Source organism: Mercenaria mercenaria, chromosome 11 (assembly GCF_021730395.1).
Source record: "Mercenaria mercenaria strain notata chromosome 11, MADL_Memer_1, whole genome shotgun sequence".
NCBI lineage: Eukaryota > Metazoa > Mollusca > Bivalvia > Venerida > Veneridae > Mercenaria > Mercenaria mercenaria.
The window spans coordinates 46,810,910-46,835,479 of record NC_069371.1 but is presented as its reverse complement, the minus strand read 5'-3'; the positions used below and the strand labels follow the sequence as shown (position 1 = coordinate 46,835,479).

The 24,570-nt window shown below is 34.7% G+C and overlaps 1 protein-coding gene across 3 annotated transcripts in view; it reads right to left on the bottom strand.

Moving 5' to 3' along the window:
- Positions 1-1,624: 1,624 nt before the first annotated feature.
- LOC128546562 (peroxidase-like) overlaps positions 1,625-24,570 on the bottom strand; it is a 38,641-nt gene continuing 15,695 nt past the window's right edge. For all 3 annotated transcript variants that reach the window (XM_053517352.1, XM_053517351.1, XM_053517353.1), the window contains exons 4-15: positions 23,615-23,791; positions 22,603-22,648; positions 21,908-22,008; positions 19,009-19,110; positions 16,588-16,698; positions 15,445-15,680; positions 14,413-14,672; positions 11,462-11,557; positions 10,161-10,289; positions 9,787-9,953; positions 8,155-8,284; positions 1,625-2,573 (exon numbers count right to left, since the gene is read on the bottom strand). In XM_053517352.1, the coding sequence (XP_053373327.1) occupies positions 2,492-2,573; positions 8,155-8,284; positions 9,787-9,953; positions 10,161-10,289; positions 11,462-11,557; positions 14,413-14,672; positions 15,445-15,680; positions 16,588-16,698; positions 19,009-19,110; positions 21,908-22,008; positions 22,603-22,648; positions 23,615-23,791 (1,637 nt within the window). In that variant the 3' untranslated portion in view covers positions 1,625-2,491. The remainder of the gene's footprint in view (positions 2,574-8,154; positions 8,285-9,786; positions 9,954-10,160; positions 10,290-11,461; positions 11,558-14,412; positions 14,673-15,444; positions 15,681-16,587; positions 16,699-19,008; positions 19,111-21,907; positions 22,009-22,602; positions 22,649-23,614; positions 23,792-24,570) is intronic.

Here is a 24,570-nt window from a genome sequence, read left to right as displayed (position 1 = left end):
ATTCAACATTAGTATTCCATTCTGTAAATGTTACTGAATAAATGTTGATGTTGTTAAAAGTGTATTAGTTACGCATGGCTCGTAATAGCTATCAATACTTGTTTTCCAATTATCTTACATTAAACATAATTCTATTTTAGATTAGTGGGAAAATAAATGGTGTGCGTTATCACATAAATGGGAAGTAATTACATGAACTAACAAAATGAAAACTAGCTTGTGTGTCTGACATTTGAGGTTGGGTTCTGGGTATTGCTCACAGCATGTCGTCTTATAATGGTTGATATTTATGCCAAGTTTTTTTAATATACATCCATGTGCTAAAAAGTCACAAAAATGACAAAAATAAGTAAAAGCTTTTATCTAGTGTGGGGCTGAACTCTGTTTTGTCATGGTGACTGTTTAAACCTTAGTTGAATATCCATGCATGCAAACTAAAGAAATGACCGGACAAAAATGACTTTTAATGTGAGATTGACCTTTTAGGGGTTTCGGAATATTTCTGCCAAATGAATTTAAAATCCCTTGATGAATGGTGCAGTAATGGGTCGGACACAAACAGATATTTGACCTCCAATTGTGACCTTGACCTTTGAGCTAGGGACCTTGGTTTTGCGCACAACATATTTACTTCAATTTGGACGATTTGTGCCATGTAATTTTAAAATTCCTTGATGAATGACAGAGTTCTGGATCGGACATAAAATAGATTCTGTTAGCATTTGACCTCAAGTATGGCATTGACCTTGAAGTGCTATGGACCGGACACGGAGCGTGACGGAATGGACGTGCGGAAGGACGGACCGACGCAGTCAATTTCCAAATCCCCCACTCTTTCGACAATTATAACGGACATCATTCCCATGCAACATACTATAAAAATCACAGAAACTTACACATTTGTATTTATATTTTCACTTTGACCTCTGTAGAGTCCTTTTCTACATACTTAAAGAGCATTTTCGGACCACACACAATCTTTAATTGTTGCATTCACATGGGTAAAATTGTATAACAGAGTTGTTATTTTTGTTTATTATGTGCTCTTTTAATAATAAAGTTTGAAAGACTAAGCATTATACACATTTGACCTTTGACCTCCTTTTGATCATAAATCACCGGCTACGAAAATCTTAGCCTTTGAAAAAAATATTAACATCACATATGTCCTCACAATAACAAAATGTTTGCTTATATGACAAATCCATCTCTTCTATGTATGAAATAACTTAAATTTGTTTTATTGATAGACGTATCTCAACACTTGTGGTGTAGAATTCTTTATGTGAGAAAGCCATTTAGTTGGCTTCCGGGAAGGCCGTTGGTTTTGCAAATGTGCTTGTCCGTGCATACAGGCATACGACATAAATTGTGTCAGTGAGATTCTCAACTCAACAACAAAATTTATTGTAGTAATGTCACACTAATAGACTTATTGTTCGTTGCTTCAATTGCAATTGTATCTATCCATGATAAATTCGGAAGGAAATGCAATTCATTGTTCATGCAAAAAGAAACTAAAGTTATGTTCTAATATGAAAACAAAGCGGCGTAAAGCACCTCAAATAATATATGCATGCATATATTACTACCTGTATATCAAAATGAAATATATGAGGATGCATTGACTTTTTTACATTTTATTCAATACATATGTGCTTTGTTTTGTAACAATTAACAAACCCTCCTTTATTCGATACATAGGATACAAAATATAAAAAAATGAATAGTAATGAAAAAAGCTCATGTATCTCAATGAAATGTTAAATGGAGCTGTGCTCTGCATGTAGTCTCTAAATTACAAACAGTTGTGCCAAATTATTCAAGTCCTTTTAAGGGGTTAAGAAATAATGAGAGGACGTAAAAAGCGTAAAATTTCTGACCATGACTCAACCTTGACCTTGAACAAACATGTCTGCAAGTTCCGTCCCGCACATGGTTTCTTAATGCCAAACATTTGTGGCAGCAAGTTACTTGATAATCCTTAAAGGGAGTAAAGATAAAGAGCGGACACGAGTTTGCAACCGATAGAAACACAGACCGGAATGAAAAAACAACAACATATCTCCCCTCAGATTTTGAAGAGGCATAATCATTCCCTCAGGTGCGATAAATAATTAGAGAAAAAAATATCCACATTACAACGTCTATCTATATATGTACGCACAAGTGTACTTTAAAAGAATTTTTGACGTACTTACGGATGGATGTGCAGACAGACGAATGTTTATATTGACATAATATCCTTTGATCCTAGAGGAGGGTACGAATCAGTTTATACATTTACATGACGTGTATCAAAAATGAAAATACAGTAAGTTTTCTAAAACTAACTGCGAACATTTTGAATATTCTACAAATAGAATTACAAACAGCTATGGCTTTAGCCTAAACAGAAAAAAAAGTCTTATATTTTCCCAAGCTACAGCTGCGCAACATTGTGGGTGTTCTTGTCCGACTGTCCAGATATTTTACAATTTGTACTCTACTCTTAAGGTTGTTGCATATCTATCCAGTGATAAATGTTTACTCCAGTCATGTTATCGCAGTCCTCGAGCTCGGAAAAATAGTCTCTGTGAATAAAAACGAAATCGTTATAATATGTTATGTGATAAATGACAATAGTACACATAATCCTGCGGAATTATGCATTGAATAATCAAATAATAATAATAATTATACAACTGTAATGACATTTTATATAGGGATGATGTCATGCAAAGTGCATGAAAATAGACAGAAAACCTGTTTTCATGTATGGTCTTTATTCAACGAGAAAAAAAAGAGACAAAAATATATAACATATTAATTCTATTTCATATATCATTTGTATATGTCAAGCATTCAACAGATATTTATAACATCATTACATCAGCTAAAACAAGTAAATCCCACAAAATGGAAGTTGGGTCCCGACCAGTTGAAAAAATATCACTGCTGATTTGGTTTTAAATACATTGATTAAATTTGCCGAAAAAGTATCATCCAGTAAATACAAATATTAACAAATAATATCAATTTTAGCTCATATACAATGTTGAGGATACCAGCAAAAATGATCAGTTTAGTCAACAGGAGCAGTAAATTGGATAACACAAGGATGATTTTAACAATCCTGTGGCTGTGTGGCTGCTTTTGAACTATGTAAAGCGCCTTTGAACGTGAAATTGATCATAATAACGGCGCTATATAAATCTGGTATAATAATAACAATAATAATAATAATAATATTTGCAGAGAAGTAGCTATGAGTATTCACATATATTCACACTAAATATCAACACAATGTTACTTACAGATGCAGAATGACACAAAATAATTTTTGCAATAAGTAAATGACAGTGGCTTTGGTTGGTCATACTTATTTGACATTCAGAAAGATTTGCAAAGACGCAGATAGCAGTAAAACACTCACGCCAAATATCAACTAAATGTAACCAAACAGTATTGGATATTCAGAAAGATTTGCAAAAACGCAGATAGGAGTAAATAGAAACACACACCAAATATCAACTAAATGTAACCAAGCAGTATTGGACATTCAGAAAGATTGGCAAAGACGCAGATAGGTGTAAATAGAAACACTCAAATATCAACTATAGTTATCAAGCGGTATCAAGATATGGCTAATGAAGTACAATAACAAGATCTTTTATATAAAGAAGGGCAATAAATATGTTCACAAATATTGATTCTTAAATCAGTACAGAGAATTAGACAAAAGTAAATACAAAAGCCAACATAAAATGTCAGTTAAATGTGAGAAGATATGGCAAAGGATAAAGTTGCAGTCTTTAATTAATAAAAGGGCAACAAATCTGGTCATACAATAATGATTTTCAAAACAAAAGGGTCATAGTCATCAGTGGTCCTGTGTCACTCACCTGACCTCGGAGTATACACACTTATGTATGGAACACTGAATCATATCATGAATCGTAACAACTGTTTTTAGTATATAATTGCCAACTTACTAATGGCCCATTTAAAGAGCTAAGTGCACCCAACTAAAATAAGTATTACAGCCAATTTTATAAAAACGCTACAGATCAAGTTTTATGAAGATCCATTAAGCACCTCAAGATAATTGTAGTTCTAGTGGCCCTAAAAGGGACCAAGTGCCCCCATTTGAACAAAATGAAGCACAGACTAACCTTAAAATAACTATGTTAAAGATTCATCTAGCGGTTCATGGGAAGAAGTCGTTTATAGATATTTAGTATTTTGAGCTATAGCATCTCCGAAAAGGACAATAAGTATCTATCTAAAAAATTCGAAAGAAGAAATTATAATGACAAAGTTTGATGAAGATCCATCAAGCGATTCCTGAGAAGAAATTCTGAAAGTATTTTGCTAACCAGGGCCAAGTACCCTCATTTGAACAAACATAGGAGAGGGCTTTATAAGTGATTCTACAAACGAATTGCCATAAAGATCCTTCAGGCGGAGCATGAAAAGAAGTTGTTTAAAGGCATTTCTATTTTAGTTCTAGCGCCCCTTAAAATTAAGAAGGAACCTTATAATGATAATACATTCCAAGATTGATATAGATATATCATGCATTTTGTAAGAATATGTCGTTTATAAGTATTTCTATTCTTAGCTCTAATGCCCCCTTAAAGAGACCGAGTGCTCCCATTTGAAGAAATGTGGTAGAAAACCTGACAAAGTGAAATAGAGATTCATTACGCGGTTTATGACAAGAATAAGTTGAAAATTATTTCTATTTTTAGCCGAAGCGGTCCCAAAATGGGATAAAAAGCCCACTTTGAGCAAATTTGGGAGGGGACGTTTTAGTTTGCTTCTAGTTTGAAGAATAGTTGTATTACCCTCACGAGAGGTCGTCTACTTGTATTTCTATTTTCATGCCCCCTCTATTAAAAACGGGGTAGTATTTATTGTTAACACTGCCCGTGTGAGTGTGTCCGTGCGTGCATGTGTTCGTGCGTCCGATGTGTGTGCATAAAATCTTGCTTGGTCGATAATTTTGTCGTACATTGTCGAATTTTAAAATAACTTGGCACAAATAACCACCATGATAACAAGAAGAACATCCAGAACCCTAGCTTTGAGGTCAGGGTCACACTTAGAGGTCAAATATTTAAAGTCATTTTAATTTTCCGCAATCTAACTTACTAACGCATTTATGGATATTCAAATAATTTGGCACAAATAATCACCGTAAGAAGACGTCGCATAAAGATTTATTCAGCTCTGTAACATTTTTCCAGGCATGGATATTAAAATAGCTTGGCACAATCACCATGACAATGTGACATATTGCGTTGAAGAGTAATACCGCAACCTTGAGTGTTAAGGGAACACGCAGATGCCAACATGTAGATGCCAATGATTTAAGGTCATTTTCCGCTCCGCAGCCAAGGATATTCAAATGATTAATTTTTATGCATGCACAGAAATTGAAATATCTTGACAAAGGTAATTATCTGGATAAGACGAAGTTTCACAATCAAGAATCATACTCCTACCTCAAATGTCAAGATCTCACTTAAAAAGTAAAAATATTAACACTATTTTGTGTCTGATCTATAACTTTTATTTGAATGGGTAGATATTCAAGTAACTGGGCAAAATCATTCATCATAATTGACCACATGTCATGGGAAAAACCTACGAGTAGGCTCCAAGCTCATGAAGCTAAACAATCAAGTTCGCAATTAGAAGTCAAAGATTTTAGTCCTTTAACATCTGTATGAATGGATGCATACTCATATAACTTTGCACAGACGTTCACCAATACTAGATTATGTGCTGAGTGTAAGACCTACGAGAGTCATTATAAAAGAATGAAAATCGCACGCAAGAAACACGTGTTTAACAGGGATGATAAATGAATGACTCCTTTATAATCTTATAATCCTGCAAAGGTTTTTTAGAAAACTATCGCACAGTTTGTGAGACATTTAGTTTTGTATCAGGTGTAGTCATATACACTAAGCAAATACATGCAGCTATGAAAGGCGGCCAAAAATCTGAAATCAAAGCGTACATTGAAGTACGTTGTTCTTTAGAGATAACTGCAAGGCAGATACTAAGTGAATTGCATACTTCATATGCGACGTCTGTAGTATCAGACAAAACTGTTTACAGGCTGGAACATTTGAAAATGGTCAGGCAGACCTTAAGAACTCATGCGATTTTCAACAAGCACATGGATTTAAGAAGGGTCCGTGCCCGATGAGTGCCTCACATGTTAACCGAGGAGCAAAAGGCCAATAGGGTCAGATGTGCTAAAGATACGCTGAAAATTTCTCAAAGTTAGATGATCATACAATGTGACAGCTACTAACAGGAGTTAAGCCCTAGATATACTTTAATGAGCCACGACGTCGTGTTGACAGCAGACAGTGGCCGCGAAAAGGGGACCGTAGACCAGTAAAAAGAACTAAAAGTGTCAAAAAGGTTTTGAATTCTATCTTCTTTAACTCAATGAGTACTGTTGTATAAATTCCTACACCGTCAGCAAAGTCAGTCATTGGAAAGTACTGAAATTGTTAAACGAAAATTCAATAAATGCGTTTAAGGACTGGTATTCGCGGTCTCCAGTTGATCCATGACAACGCTGTAGCTCACAAAAGTGCCATCGTTAAAAGTTTCTGAGAGATGACAAAGTGGTATAAATCAAACTCCCTTTTATTCACCAGATCTAAGTCCTAATGACATTTTTCCTCTTTCCTAGACTGAAACAAAATGCTGGCTGGGCGCAAAAAAAATTATCGAATAAAGCAATCGGGAGTGGTATTTTTCAGTAACATAAGACCATACCAAAGGGAGATTACTCTGTAACATTCACCTCTTGAATTTTTCAATTTCAGAAGTGCTTGTAAGTCAAGGGCGGGTGCTAAGAAGGGATAAAGTAAATTTGAAGTTTGTACATGTAACATATTCAAGCGAAATTGTCGTTAATTTTAGAATGTCTCTCATAGACCCCCGTCTCAAAGGTCAATCAAAGGTCGAATATTTTTATTAATTTTCTTGTTCAGTTTATAATATAACTTAGGTATTTTTGTTGGATATTCAAATAATTTTGTGTAGTCATTCACCTTAATAATACGATGTGACAAGTGGTTAAGATCACAGCTACAGGTCAAAGATTTTATGCCATTTTTCTTCTTTTTTGTTGTCTTATTTATATATTTTGAATGCATGGAAGAATATTCCAATAACTTTGTCGAAACTTTCGCTATAACAATGTAAAATTCAATAATTTAAAGGTGAAATATACATGTACTATCATATTTGCTTTCCAATCCAAAACTTCAGCATCCAAAGAACATCACTCACGTGACCTACAATTCTGTGTTCTATTATCATACGGCTGCGGTATCCGTGTCATATGGATGCTTAAAATGCTCCTTAAGCCGTTAAAGGTATTGTAACGACCCATTTTAGGGGCCTGCAAAGCTTGGGAGAGAATATTTCAAAGATGCTGAAAACAAAGTTGATGTAAATCCATGAAGCGATTCATGGGAAGAAGTCGTTTTTTTCTATTTTTAGCTCTAGAAACGGACGATGTATTCCCATAAGAACACACTTGCCAGGATGCCACAAACAAAGATTGGTGAAATTCTGACGAGAAGAGTTCAAGTTAAACTGTTCGCGACGGACGCCGAACCATCCGCCTATACTGAATAAAACTACAAAATGCTAAGAACTACATTTGAGTAAACATAAATGCCTACTTTAAATATCAACTAAAAGTAAGCAACCATTATCATGATACGGCTGGAAGGTTTCTATTAATTAAAGGGTACAGGTGGACGGACACAGATAATTAGTATGTATTTTACTGAAATTTAAATGAATACTTTTGTCACTATTTTGAATGACTGTCTGAAGTTTTCTCACATGCTTAATATCTGACAGGTAACACATGCCATGTAAAATACTAATTTAAAACATATTTTTACATAATATGTACAATGTCTAACATGAAATTATGATGTGAAGTTTATAATGACTTTTTATGTATTTTTTAATAAATCATACCAATTTAATATGGTATTCATATACATGCACATTTTTTTTTTTCTTTAAAGAAAGGCTTGTATGGATCTATTCGCAAGACTAGCCTAATATATTAATATATTAAGACTAAATGAGTTAATTAAATGCGATTTAAAACCAACGTACTTGTAACATGATCCCTTTTTTCCATCTGCTCTCTTTATTCTTAGAAACATATTGCCTTGAATTTTCTTTGCATCAGTATTTAAACAAAACAATGTCGACATACGAATCTTCTTGATTTCTTCGAGTTGATCTGTAAGAAATTCTTTGTAAACTTTATGGCGTGATTCAACGCTCGGAGCCATACATATGGAAAATATGATCAAATAAAGTTGCTTGAATCTTCTGCAGTTTATGATTTATACTGACTTAAAGTCATGGATAATTTGTGTCATGAAAAGAATGTGCTAAAACATTTACTTAACTATTTGTCATATCAAAATCTTTTTTCCCAAATACTTATTAATTTGGAAAACAAAAACTTACTGATTTGGTACACAAAATATCACCTAAAGAATCTAGTACTAGTATAATTACATCCGTGTATGTATAACCAGATTGAGTATAAGATGTAGTGAAGCATTTCAATCACAGAAATTCATTTTCTTAAACGTTGTGACCATCACTAATTTAACAATCTTGCTTGCATCCAAATACAATTTCTTCTGGTTAAGGCTGGGGGTTTAAGACCTCTTGCCCTACATCTCTATTGGTTCGATTCTCGCACGTGTCATCATGGAAGGAAACTATCTAGCTGAATTAGATATCTACTGAATTAATAATGCCCAAAAGGGCGCATCTGGTCCCTCCACAATAAAAGGTTAAAGGTCAGTAATTCAAATCCTTCTTTGTTTCAAATGAAAAACGACAACTTCAGGTCGTCTTTACGTATCTTTAGAGAACATCACTTTTTCCTACATCTATTTTTCTTGGAAGTTCTATCACAAATTAACGAAAAAATGAAAAGAAAATAGGGGGTTATGTAGTTCCTAGTGAAATGCCAATCAGTTGTGGTCTGCTACCCTAAAAATGGCGCATATTTGCTCTCGTCCGCGCAATAAACACCTACTTCCGGTTTCGATCTGCAAAACTTGCCATGTGGGGTGTATGAACATGAAAAGCATCTCATTTCATGCAGAATGTATTTTAGCAGTGAAAAATGGTGATTAAAGCGCTCGTTCTACACGAATTTGAGCAAAAATGGGAAAATTAGGATCTATTTATTATGGACTTCTACACCACGGAAGCACATTTTAACACCTTAAACGTGCAGGTATCAAAATATATAAATAAAATGGTTTGACTAATGGCTATAAAATGGAGATGTAACGAGACATTATGTTGAAATTGAATGAAACATATGGTTTTCAAATATAGGAAAAGAAGTTTGTTAGGAGCTCTTGCACAACTTTACACGGATTTCCATTCTGTTTGATAGATAAGTATGTAAACGAATATAAGAAAACACCAAAACTGCCTCGCAAACTGTTAAACATAATTTCTGTACAAATGCACTGATGACGAGAAGAATAATCCCACTTATTGAATTGAAAGACTATTTGTCTCCTCAAGAAACGTGGCAGCTGTATGAAAAGTATCACTTTGTTTTTCTTTTGCTAAAACAATACTTTCATCAAAGTGATTTGTAAGGTCAAACACTGATATCTGGTAAAAACCAGATCTGGTAAAAAAAATCCTATATCAATGCCCTTTAGTGACATTGCTTGTCAAAATGCAACTATTAAATTTACAAACCTGGAGTAAACCCTCCTGTGCCTTGTCTCTCGTAAAAAAATCTGTCCCCATCTTTCAGATTTTTAAACTGTTGTGCCAAAAGACATTGAGTCACAGGACCCACTTGGCTACCTTTAGACGGTTTTTCTGTTACCAATCCAACAAAAAGGTCAATGTCGTCCGTACAACTTAAAATAGAAGTATATCTTGGTCAGTGTGTATACGTAAATATAATATATAATATGCATGTAAAGTCAAAATTACCAAATCAGAATAATTCAATTTGTCACACACAGGTAGGGTATAAGAATGTCTCAATTTTTCAAAACAAAACACCTCTCTCTCTCTCTCTCTCTTAACTTATCTATTAAATGTCATAATAATTATAAACATACTCGTAAGCGTTTTCTAGTAGTGCCGCTACGTCTGGTAAATGGTCAACAAGTTCACTAAAGCTGGTTGCCTTTGGTAATCCACAATATTCACGATATTCATTATAACCAGGAAGCCCGTGATCTCGCCCTCTGTAGCGTGTAAAAAAAAGTAAAAAAAGTAGAAAACAGTACCACGGTGATTTAAATTACTACTTTTATGTCTATTTGAGAAGTATACATGGCATTTACACCCTTGACAAAGCAGTTAACAATAATTAATCTGACTTTACGATTGCCTTGTGTTTTATCGCCTCACCACGTCGCATTACCTTATTCACATACATATGTTTGCGAGTACTTAAAACACTGTAAGTTCACTATTCCAAAATATATATAGATTTCTGTAATAACTATGTGACCAAAGTTGCTTTGCATACATACTGTTTCATGCGCATTCACCTAGAGACTAAAGTGCGAATGGATTCTAACGTAAAGAGATGTTGTTATCAAAACTTCTCTAGATATTTAAAGCCTTGCATAATGGTGTGTTAATTTATTTAATTATACTATGTGTGTCTGGTCTCAATGCAATAGCACTGAAATAAAATAAATTATTTTTTTTTTTCAAATGAAGACGCTTTTATTTAATGCGGCGTGAGTCGGGAGAATAATTGTGTTGTGCATCAAATTATAAGGCTTTATAAGATATTTTTCAATCTAAAGACAGAAATAAGGAATGTTTTTATGAAAGTGATTTAGAAATTTTAGAATTTTAAAGAAGTTAATTCTCTACCAATCCCTAAAACGGACCACTCTTTTCTTTGTTTAGACAGTGATAATGATTTCTTTTAATCGCCCTTTTTCATCATCAAATCATGGCATTGTCCTTTCTGGGAATAATTTATCTGCCCTGAGAATTAATATTCTCAAAAATTCTATAATTCTTAAAATACTTTCATAAATACGTTCCTTATTTCTTTTTTTTTATGTTACAAAATATCACTAAATCACAGAATAATAATGAAAAATAAGATAATAAATTTCTTTTAATTTGATGCACAGCATTTGACTGACGTTCTCTGTTCAGTTATCTATGTTCGTTTTATAAAAAGACATCCTATATAAATACATAAGTAAGTTGTTTGAATACCTAAACTGTTTAAGTAGTGACTATACAATGACATTTGACGTCAGATATGACTGAAACAAACACTTTAATCCTTGCCTGTAAAATTTGAATATTCGACTCGAGATTATCTTTGTTCACCGGCATGTAATTTCCTGCTTAGAAGTTACCTCGGCATTACTGAGCTTACACTCACCTTTGGTTATTCAACGCAGGAAGGTCAAAGGCATTCATTTCACCGACTTTTTTTTCATCGAAGAAAAGATCTTGTCGGACACTATTTTCAAATTTCCTGAAAAAAATATTGTCTTTAATTATGTTTTCGATATTCCATTTTTATGTACATGTCCTTTAATATTATGTATTTCAAGTAACTCCAATATCTTACAGAAATCAGATATGTACAAAACAGTTATTTATAATAATAGTTATTTAATTTCTTTGATAACTAATGAGACGTTACCTGTATATATACTTTGTACGCAGTCCGAAAGCGATTAGGGCGTTAACTTAAACTGTCTGATTTTAACATATCGAGGGCTTAGAGCGAAACTAGTCTATCTGCTTCTATTTCTATATACAGATAGACCAGTTTCGCTCTAAGCCCTCGATATACGGAATTTTATTTGATTGTTTGGAATGTCGCAGTTTATCCACATTTAATTTGCGTGTGAAATAAGTCTCTTTTTCTTGCAACAAAAATGAATTTCGTTTGTTTGTTTTGGGTTTAACGCCGTGTTTCAACAATATTTCAGTTATGTAATGGCGGGCAGTTAACCTAACCAGTGTTCCTGGATTCTGTACCTGTACAGACCTGTTCTCCGCAAGAAACTGCCAACTTACCGATATGAATCAGAGGTTGCGGACGATCAAATCGTCAGGGACAAACAATGAAGTACATTAATGTTCAAGCTGGGTTATAAATGTAATCATAGGAAGGTTTTTTTTCTTATGTTATCAGGACCTAATTGTACACCATTTGCAATCATGTGTATGGACCAGTACATATCAAAACAAACATTAGTGGCAAAACATCAAATTAAGACAACCAGTCGTTCATGAAGTACGTTCTTTTGACTTTCAAATCTAAAAAAATTAAATACAAAGTAATCGCGAATAATGTCGTGAAAGCCTTTGCACGTCGCCGTGCACGGCATGTACATGTAAACAATGAATACTAAATAAATCGTCTAACTCAATACTTTACTTACTGTTGTTATTTCTGTCAAATTTGAATGAAAATTAGGTACACTATTTAATGATTATTTCATTTAAATAACACATGGAAATAATCACAGTTAAACGTAACTTCATTGAGACGTGACAGTACCTACAATAACAAATGAGTGCAACTCGGTGGTCGCCGCTATTTTGCAAGTAGCGTCATCTGCACGATTAAACAACTTTGCGGCCAATCCTACAAACCCCAAGAGCTAGAAGTGGCCCTTCTTCGGACATGGGATTGTATCCACGAGTATACGTTACAAGGTAATCAGATTTGCATTGAGAAATGTGCACGAGTTCTACGCGACTTAACAGGCGCAATATTAAGCATCGACAGAACGATTGTATATTTCTTATGCAAGTTGATATATATCTAAACTTATATTTGATATACGTTTGGTCGTTTGGCAGAGTAAAATTAAGGTGAATCGAGTTTGTTTTCTCCTTAACGCTATGAAACCCACTAATGTGATGTTATTAGTGACGTCACCCACCTGATATAAAATATACGTTAATATGGAACAAAGTTAATATGAGTTCTATCAATTGCACATTTTCGAAGTTTTATTGCAGGCATTAGCAATTAACTGTGTATGTGACTTTTAATTGTAGGATTACTTTGCTGTTATTGTTTCAGTCCAATCAATTCACGTCCGATTGTTATTTTTATTATGTTTTATCAAAAGAAAATAATCATTAAATATTATGTCTAATTTTCATTGAAATGTGTCAATATTTGGCAGACATAACGACGAAGCCGAGTGTAAAATTACACAAAATGTTTTGTAGCATGACAAACAAAATGCGTCGGCGTCCGCTTCCAGAACTTGGTTTAAGTTCTGATGCATTTTCACTTTATATCTGTTACAACAATACATTTGCGTCAAACTTTAAATGCATGCTTCTCATAATTAGTTCCTTTATCATATGACACAAGGGTCATAACTGTTGCAAAATATTTTATGAGTTATGCCACCTTTTTACCTTTATACATAAAAAATCAGGTTCAGGATTTGGTGTACTAATGTGAATAGATTTGATTCAAACTGCAGAGTTGTTCACTATCATCACACCAAGATCATATCTAGGAAGGTCAAAGAAGTGTAGATTTGCGAGACATGTTTATAAGTGGTTGATTGACGGAAGTTTGGGTGAAACGATACCTACCGACCTTCTTCGTTTACTTAAATGTATCTCGTCAGTTCAGAAAGTTAACGTTTCCACTGACAAAGCGGTACTGGGGGGTATTATTCACTCCAATGATAATTCTAGTTCCCTCAGATATCTCCTATTTTACTATTTCCATCAAAACAGTCCTCTGACAGCTCTTGTTTATCGTGTTAAAAGTTGATAAAATTTGTAATTTGGAAACGTGTTTTGCAATAAATATATATGTATAATATTATTGAAACACACCTTTTTATCATTATGCAAAAAAAATCACTAATTTGTTATCATGTATTTAAAAACTTCTCAAGGTGCATAGGTGTGTTGAATATCGGTTGTCACGACAACAAAAACATTTTTATGGTAAAATACCATAAAATTTGCTTTGCCTTGGATAACTAAATTACATTTTTATAGTAGTTTCTAGTTTCTCCATTAACACAAGAACCTCAATGGTTTTCTAGTATTTTAAAAAGTAACTACCATGCAATAATAATACGCCACTATTACAGTCTTTTCATGGATTTTCTCATTTATATACAATGTAAAATTATACAGTCATGAATGACTCCAGCTTACAAACTATATTGACTGTTAAAAGGAATTTGCAAGTAGAACTATATATTTTAAGTTTGTCGAATCTTGCGTTAACTGAGATTGGTATAATAATAAAAAGTAAGCATGTGCATTTTATTCCTGTCAATGTCAGATTTAAAGGGAAACGAAGATAGTAACGTACTGTTAAATATGACAAACCTGTCAAATCTTGGACATGGGGAGTTTGCCATTCCCATTAGTAAATATTCTATTCCTAGCTTATTATACGTATGATACAAGTCCGCCTTGAAAAAATGATTTTTAAGTTCCTCCGCTTTCCGCTTTGGACTAAAGTCAAAATCTACCATCGAAAGGGCCTGTGGTATAAGTGAATGTCCAAATCTAAACGCAGCTGTTGAAAAGGCATTGAAGACCGTGGCGTCCATACTTTCGTTGTACGTGTCGTGGTGTCCGGAGGGCTAAAAATAGTTTTAATATAATTATAATGTACATGAAAACTTAAGCTTTACATGTATATTGCAAGGCTTTGTAATTATATACTTTTTATAATTGAATAAATGCATCAGACAATCATTTTGTATATGTTTCAATAGAAAAAATAGCGTCATACGTACGCGGCAACTCTACAAATGCATTTGTTTATGTCATGTATATAAGTGTACAAGCATTTGTAAATGTTCTGGGTGACCAACCCACGTAACTTTTCGGTATCGTATACACAGGGAAAATCGCTTCATGTAACATTTTGGTTACTAAATGGATTTTAATAAGATATAAAAGCGTCTAAGGCAGAGAAACGAGTGCTTTCTTGGCAGTAAAATTGTGCCAGGATTAATACTGTCTTCAGGCAGTTTGAGGAAAGTATCGAGAATGTCTCGCAAACGTTTTGTGGCGAAGAAAGCACCCATTTTCCTATCTTCGACGCTTATTTTTATTAAAACCTGTAATACTGGAGTTATATGCAAAAATGATACCTGAATCGAGCGGTTTTCCCCGTGTGTAAGATACCGAAAAGTCATGTGGGTTGGCCAGCCTGTATTATTTGTATTGAACTCATGGAAATTGATTGAAAATTTTCTCGTTCTTTTATTTTTAATTCCTTCTGATTATGATAAGCAAGTTAAACATTTAGATAAAATAAACACGTATCTACAACGTGCAATTCTTTTATAGACTATATGCAGTTAAACACTATGCTTAATACACATGTTTAGAATATAAGACAATAACCTTCACATCAATGCCGTATTCCTCCATTTTCTCTGATCCTATAGTTGCCGGTAGGTATTCATTGTACACAATATGTTGCCATTGGCCGATATTAATTTTTCTCGCTGTTTGAAAGAGCTGTTCATCAGACCATGAAGGGTTTACACCAGCTAATGCTTCTGCCAAACGATTGTGTTCTCTGTGTATGATTGTGTGCAACGAGGCGAGCACAGGTGTTTCAGTGGCCCTGGGATCACCTTGGGTCGAATATTAAGAGAAATATTCCAACATAAAAGGCAACTAAATACCATTTTTACTATTAGAAACAGTTGTTTGTTTTCCTTTCTTATCAATTTGATTATGTCATTGTTTATATTACCCGTCCTTGAAACACCATTCCATTATAACAGTTACAATGCACAAGTCTCCTTCCTACAACTATTGTGTTGCTTATACTACAACAATTTTATTGTATAAAAGTCTGAGAACTTTATTTTTTTAATTTACTTTTTAGAAGATTGTTCCCAATTTGAACTTCTGAAAATAACACAATAAATTATTCAACGACAGCAACAGAGTGTATATTTCGGGCTTACAGGTGGTCATGCCCATTAATACTGTTTTGTTTAAGATAATATCAGCTTTCATCCAAAAGATATGTAACTACCGTCATCCCTGTGGTAAAGACTACTAGTTTTATTTAAATTTCAGTTTATTTTTAAATGTAAAAAAGCCTGCCAGCACGTTAAACCCATCCATGCTTTTGTAAAGCGGGGTATATACATGTATATATATACACATAGACTTGAATGTACCATGCTTTTCCGGAATTCATATATTTCTGTTCAGATGACTTAGTGCAAGCATCAGTCATGTAACATGATGGTATTTAAGTTAACTTATACCAGCTTTAAAATATCTGTATCAATATAGATATTGTGATTTCTCTAACATTTGTATTAAGGTATTTCTGGATAAAAACTCAAAACAAAAATAAAAAAACGAGTGCTTAGCGTCTTTGTAGGTAGTGCCAGGCACCATCAACAATACATTATGATATGAGGCATGTCAACTAAAAAGATAACAGATGTGCTGATATATAACAAGATGAGATTTACAACGGAAAACGCTGTTTGTTAACAATCTAAATAAAGTATATCGTACCTGATTTGGGACAGTATATGGATGGAGGATTGGCGGGTACCCTTAACTCACATTTTTTGGGAGATTCATCAACTGGCAAGTAGTCTCCGGGATTTACAGCATTTAACATTCCTGTTGAACAGATTAAATATCAGTCCAAATAATAATTCAAAATATGAGCCGTGCCATGAGAAAACCAACATAGTGGCTTTGCGACCAGCATGGATCCAGACCAGCCTGTGCATCCGCGCAGTCTGGTCAGGATCCATGTTGATCGCTTTTAAAGCCTACTGCAATTAGAGAAACCGTTAGCGAACAGCATGGATCCTGACCAGACTGCGCGGATGCGCAGGCTGGTCTGGATCCATGCTGGTCGCAAACCCACTATGTTGGTTTTCTCATGGCGTGGCTCATTTCTTTCTGCATACACACTCGCTAAGATAAGGTAATGAAGTATTAAAATACAAATATGTAATACATTCTTATTGCATATATATTGATATTGTAAAGAAAATCAATTCCTTGTAAAACGGGTAGGAAACTACTTCGACTAAAGATTGCTTTAAACATATAATATAATAAACCACAAAAAAGAGAAACATGCATTTTAGCATAAAACTGTTTCAGGGGGTGTTTTAACAAGAGAGTCAGCATGTGTTAACGGAGAGATTCTCGACTCACGCGCTCGTAACACACCTTTCTATATATATATACGTTCCTCGGAAAAGTGTAAGCCTATTATGGCACTATAACAGGTAATTTATAAAGAAATGACGTTCAACATGGTCAAACAACACTTATATCTCCACGCATTTCACGAACATGTAATGACGTTGGTTGATAATATATTCATTTTTACCTTTTTTACACGTTTTATGCTAGAATACCGTTAAAGTATGTTCGTTTCGTGTTAAACATCTTCAGAATGCTCTGGGATACCTTGGTTCCCTCGCCCTAACGGGCGTGGGCACCAACCAATTCCTCGCAATTCTGCAGATGCTATAACACGATACAACATACGTTATCCCTACAAAAAAAAACGCTGTTTTAGCATAACATGTGTAATAACTAATTTAAATGCGCATCACGTTGATAACAGTGGTTTTTTTTTTACTTGTTCCAGTCATATCATACGAAATTAACTTTGGATGTAGAAAGTCTTTGTTATGTGTATTTAACAAATATATAAACTTACTGTATGTGTAGAGCAGCATTCATAATTTGAGCCATGCCGTGGGAAAATCAACATAGTGGATTTGCGAACAACATGGATCCAGACCAGCCTGCGCATCCGCGCAGTCTGATCAGGATCCATGCTGTTCGCTAACAGTTTCTCTAATTCCAATAGGCTTTGAAAGCGATCCTGACCAGACTGCGCGGATGCGCAGGCTGGTCTGGATCCATGCTGGTCGCAAACCCACTATATTGGTTTTCTCACGGCGCGGCTCATTTAATGCATTACTGTAACAGTCATTTGTTAAATCTCCTAATGCCCTTGTGTATAACGTGACAGCCACATTTTTTATGAATATAAAATGTAAAACTAGATCTTCTATAATTGTTTTCTCAGTATTTGTGAAAGTTTTGAATATTGATTAACATATCAGAAATTATTACTGGCTCCATTGAGTTCGGTTGCCCCTCTTAATGGTTCTTACCGTGAAGGTTCATGTGCAGTATAAAAGGCTATTTTATTATTTCTAGCCTTATGGAAGTTATGGAAATTTATTTTAGGGGTAGCACAAATAATACGAAACACATGTAAGTGCATCTTCAATGCTGATGTCCAAAATGTTATTTGTAAATAATTGTATGTACAGTCCATAAAATATACAAACGTGTTTGTAAACATGGACGGATCCAAACGGAAAGGGGGAGGAAGCATTTTATAGAAATATTTCAATGGCAAAATACAATACACTGTAGCCCTGACCAATATATAAACAGGGCCAGTCGAGTTTATAAGTACAACAACACGGTTGACCCATTTAAACGTGTTGTATGGAATGTAGTTTTTCATAAGCATTTTCTAAATCTGATTCCGGTCCGTCTCGTCGGGTCCGTATTACGATAGAATATTTAAAAAAACACGAAAACGACCGAAGCTTTCGAACCCCAGTTTTAAATGGGTCAACCGTGTTCTTGTACTTATAAACTCGACTGGTCCTGTTTATATGTTAGTCAAACGCATAAGCAAGTTGAGAACTAGTTATCGCGATATATTAACCCAAAAAGTCTATTTCTGAATGAATGAATGAATGAATGAATGAATGTTGTTTCACTAGACGGGCCACTAGCTAACCTTGTAAGTAAGTCATTAAAGGAGTTCACAAATTTGAAAGTATTAAAATCACGCCCCCCCCCCCCCCCAAAAAAAAAAAAAAAAAAAAAAGAACAATCATGCAGATAGATTATAACACGAGGAAAATAATTTGTTATTACCTCCTGATTTGTTTCTGAGATTTGAAGACTCTTCCATGTTCTTACCATATGACATAGACAGATCAATATATGAAGTTTGCATGTTCACTTGTTGCCGTACATCTATAATGAAACATTGAAATAATGTTTACTTAGTTTATCAGAATAACTCTTCACGTCATATCAAATTTGGCCATTCGATATGCTTCAGTCATCGATTTGTTTTGGTTTTTTTTTTGGAAAACTTTCGTTTCCAATTAGTTTGTTACATAATGTAACTTAAAGATTGCCGCTAACTTCGGAATGATAATTCTATGTATGTTTGTTGTAAGTAACTCATAACTAACTTATAATTTCAAACATATTCAACATTTTACTTCAAATATACTTAATGTAAATTAAGTTCCTTTGACTCCTTACATCTGTACGAGGGATGTTCGAAATGAATTGCTTATTTCTATCTTGAGACTTAAAATTTTAAGTTAGCCCTAAAGGGCTCATTTCATGCCCTCGAAGTACTCCCCGTGGCTAGAAATGCAAAGTTTGAGCCGATGTATCCACTTCTTTGCACTCAAAGAACGTTTGGCAATTATTGAGCGTTTGCTGTGTTTAGTGGCCCAGATCTTATTGCTAACCTTTCTGACCGGCTCAAAATAATGGACCCAGGTTTCATCACCTGTGACGACATTGGTAAACTGCTTTTTATCATATTTTGGAAACATTTGAAGCAGCTTTTTGGCCACTTTAACCCGTTGCCTCTTTTGCTCATCAGTCAACAGATGTGGCACCTATCTAGCAGAAATCTTTCTGACTTTCAAATGCCTCTTCAAAATAAGGTGAACCGTTGATAGTGATATGCCTACCTTTCGTGTAATATCACGAACTGTAAATCTGGCATCTCCTTCAATGATTTCCTTTATTTTGGAAACGATTTCTTTACGAGATGCAGATTTGGGCCTACCTGATTTCGGTGCATTTTTGGTGGACTCTACACCAGACTCAAATTTCTTTTTCCACCGCCGAACTGTGTCATAAGACACACAAGAAGGTCCATAAGCAGTAGAAAGTTCAGTCATCAGCTGCTTCAAAGAACAACCAAGTTATGAGCGAGCTTTGATGTGTATTTTTCTTGTCGACGCTTCTACTAACCATTTTTACTACAGTGGTCAATGATTGCGTGTATTCAAACGGCAAATTTTATGTCTTACGCTTAGTCTATCATGTACATTTATACACCGTTGTGTAGGTATTGAATAACCTTTGCTTTTTATCGTGCCCCACGTCGATATCGAGCTAGAGGACAATAAGCAATTCATATCGAACACTCCTCGTATGTTTTCAGTTAGTTGGTGTCAAAGGTTACTATTCACAAATGTGAATGCATGATTATTGTAATATATTCACTAAAATAAAAACCAGTTTTTCAGTGTCTGTGGTATGCAGGCTCCATAACCTCAGATCCTCTCTCTAAATTCGAGTTTGTTTAGTTCGGCCCATTGTTTTCTCGTTTAGGGTAAAGCCATTATTTATCTGGAGGCCATACGCCACTTTTTTGGGAATTGCACTCAGTGTATCATTGAAGGTTCTATGTTGAACGTATCCGCTGTTATCTCTAAGTTATACATTGGTACTTATTATATGCGTAAATGTTCAGTTCTGCTCAAGCCGGGGCTAGAGGGCGTGAATGATTGCTTGCATTTCCATTATCGTCCATGAACAGGTTTAATCAAACCGTGCCTGCAACATTTTCGTTTATGTCGTGATAGGCATTGTTATATAATTTTATGTATACAGTGGTATAATATATCTGTTCCAGTTTGTTTTGAATATTCGTTGCAGTGGTGACATATAAAGATTTGGTCCAACGGATAAACATATTAACAAATGCCAAAGAGTTCTTGAACGCATATTGTTAAAGATAATTAATTTTATGTTTACAAATTACATGTATATACCCTTTCACATCTACTTAAGCTGTTAATGCATTTGTGTAAAATAGTCTATATACAGTACTTTGTATTTAAAAATTGTTTTCGGCTTCCAGTACAACAGATTGATATACTAGTTTGTAGATGACACTTTTTTATCATTTGTTTAATATAATTTCATTTGCCTGTGTTACATTGTCTTATCAAGTTTATATATCAACATCAGTAAGCCAATGCTAAAAGATGAATTTAATTTAAATGGTAGAGAACATCGACCTATGACCTAATATGTTTTAATGAGACTGAAAAACTACCAACATTGTGTATAAAAAAAAACATGTTTTCCTGGGGTGATATAAAAGAATGAAAATAGTATCTCTTCACACTGCTGATATCGTAACTTGTAAAGTAATTTCTGCGCCCTCCTTTGAAATCAGCAAACCAATGTTTTATATTTTCTGGTCCTTTGGGATCATGGAGTCCATTCAATTGATGAGTTCTGCTAAAGCTGGTGCTAGGTGGGTGGGGGAGGCGTTAGAGGTGTTGCATTTTTCATTACCTCTCATGAACAGGCTCAATAAAACCTTGTCTGCTATTTTTCTTCTTGGTGGCATTATTTGCATCCAATGGATCTTTTACAGATTTAATTTCTTACTCTTCACACATAGTATAATAATTATATTAAAAACGTCTATATTATTAATCTAAGACCGTAAATCACAAATGGTTTAGCTTCTGCTTAACCGTACTGTCTAATATACGGGCACAGATAATGGTATTGTGCTATCAGAGTGGAGCTATCATTGTTTGTACAACTTTATTTTAAACAAGAATTGTACATTCATGTAACAAGTTTCATGAGAAAATTGATGAAATTCTAATTAAAGTCATATTGTATCCCATTTTGGTGCTTTTACAAGTTATCCTGATAAAATAAATATTTTTTGAATTAATCAGTGTATTAACAAAATTGCATTTAAAACATAGCTTACCGTTGCAGTCAAGCCGACCTACAGACCTTGAAAAGGGCATGCATTCACCTGGTTTAAACCTCGTGTCGTCCTCGGGAATGACTATATTATGACATTCAGTGCTGTTTGTAGAAAACAAAAAATCTTGTAACAATCAAACTTCCAGCAACGATCACCTCACCTTACTTATCAAATGTCGCTATCGTCAAAAATCATGTGCCCGTTGCAAAGAAATGCAGTAATTCTTATATTTTATATACTTTTGTTAAATTTTTGCGATATTCTTAAATGGATGAAATATATTGATAAACATGTAAGCTAATGATTGCATTGCATTGCAAGTTTTAAAACGAAAGTACTAAATAGCTCGCGTGGCAGTAATCAGCAATACATGCATGTACATTTATCTTAATCATTTTAGTCGCGCCATGAGAAAAGCAACATAGAGCATTTACGACCAGCATGGATCCAGACCAGCCTGTGCAGTCTGCTTAGGATCCATGCTGTTCGCTAACTTTTTCTCTAAATACAATAGGCTTTGAAAGCGAACAGCATGGATCCTGATCAGACTGCGCGGATGCGCAGGCTGGTCTGGATCCTTGCTGGTCGCAAATGAATTATGTTGGTTTTCTCTTGCCGCGGCTCAACTGAAGTATCGTTAATATTATTAATACTGACAAAAACTAAAAGCACACAGCGACATAAGACAAACATACTTGTCACTGTCTTCTCCGCAGCACTCAAGATCCCCTCCACTGTCTTCTGGAAAATAACAAAGGTCAAAATAGGAAAACCGAATTAATTTCATTTGAGTAAAAGCTTATGATAAACATCAATTAAGATATTCCAGTTTTGCATTTTTGTTCCTTGCTTCAGACCATCGATTCCGCTCACCGACAGCAATTCAAATATGTAATGAAGCGAACATTGCTGCTCCTTTGTGAAATACCAGAAAATATTTTACTCTAACTATGTGTAAACTGTTCAGTTACATATACACATGTATATACATTTGTGTTCTCAGTAACTTTATTCATACGTTCGACAGCTGCACTGAAACATTAAAGAGCGACATTGCAGTGTTAAAATGACCTTGAAATATTTTAAAACAACTACACTGAACCGTTCAACAATGCTCTTGCAACGTTCAACGACGAACTTGGAAATATATCTTGTTGAACAAAGGATCTGTTAGGATTACCATGATAATAATACATTGTTATGATATAGGATGAAATATATATTGCAAAGCGAAATGTTTTTACTTACCGAATACAATTATTGACTTTAAGTTTCAATATGAGGTATTATAGACCTACAAAAAAGGGCTACAGACGGAAAGCGCAGGTAGGTATCACTGTTTCTAGGTCATTTATTATATGAGCCGCGCCATGTGAAAACCAACATAGTGGCTTTGCGACCAGCATGGATCCGCGCAGTCTGGTTAGGATCCATGCTGTTCGCTTACGGTTTCTCTAATTGCAATAGGTTTTGAAAGCGAATAGCATGGATCCTGACCAGACTGCGCGGATGCGCAGGCTGGTCTGGATCCATGCTGGTCGCAAAGCCATTATGTTGGTTTTCTCATTGCACGGCTCATATGACTATATTTAGACCAATCGAAATAACTATTAACAACCTAAATGTCTGTTAATGAAGATTCATGATAGAAATAATGATGCAACTACATGTACGCCAGAAGTGAACTGCTCCAAACGCAGAGCTTACTTTCAACCATTGGTGTAAGATTAGTGTCATGTGCTAGAAACTGTCCAAACGTCATGATGAACTGGGAACGTATGTAATCAAGGTCCGATGTTTCTCCTGCCGCATGTATGATGTTGCTGACTTGGCGGACGAGTGGCAGCTTACTGTTACATCCTTCAGCTCTAGGAGCGCCTTTATCTATAATTAGAGTAAATCGAAAGTTTATACAAAAGGAAAAGTCTGTGGTAAACAAATGTCCTACAAATTAGATCAAGACTACTGTCTTTTATTAAAATCGTGACTTACGCTATTATATACTTGTTTCAAGCAAATTACATTTCGCATTAAAACCCAATTTCAAAGTGCTAAAGACGTCTTGTTCCATGCAAGTGCGGCGAGCGTGTATGTGCGGCGTGTATGTGAAGAAATCATGAAGCGGGAAACCCTCAAGGGAGACCCATAATGAAATATGTTCTTTTTCTCTGCTATCGATCTCAGTTGTATTCTCTTTTGGCCCATCTATCAAAAATCATAGGATTTGCTTTTGGAAAGTGCTATGTGCCCAAACATACATTTTCTGGAGTAAGTTGGTCCGTCGTCTATCGAAGACCAGAAGATATGCTTATTGAAAATTCTTATTGCTAAAATGAACATTTTACGGGGGTTAGGTGAGCACGTGTATCGAAAACTAAAATATTTGTTTTGTTCATTGAAGACGCTAATTGCTAAACATAACATTTTTATGGAGTTAGATGGGCCAATCTGTAGAAAGCTAGAAGACTAAAAGTCTTGTTTATTTAGCTTACAAAATGGCAAACATCCAGCTCAGATTTCAATGTTTAAAAGCTAAAGTCTTATACAATTGCATAGCATAATTATGACAATTAGATTTTGGAGTTTCTAGAATCTGTTGCTACTATCCTGCGTATGACTTCGCATAGAATCAATGTAAAAAAAGAGAAAAACTCTAATTCTAA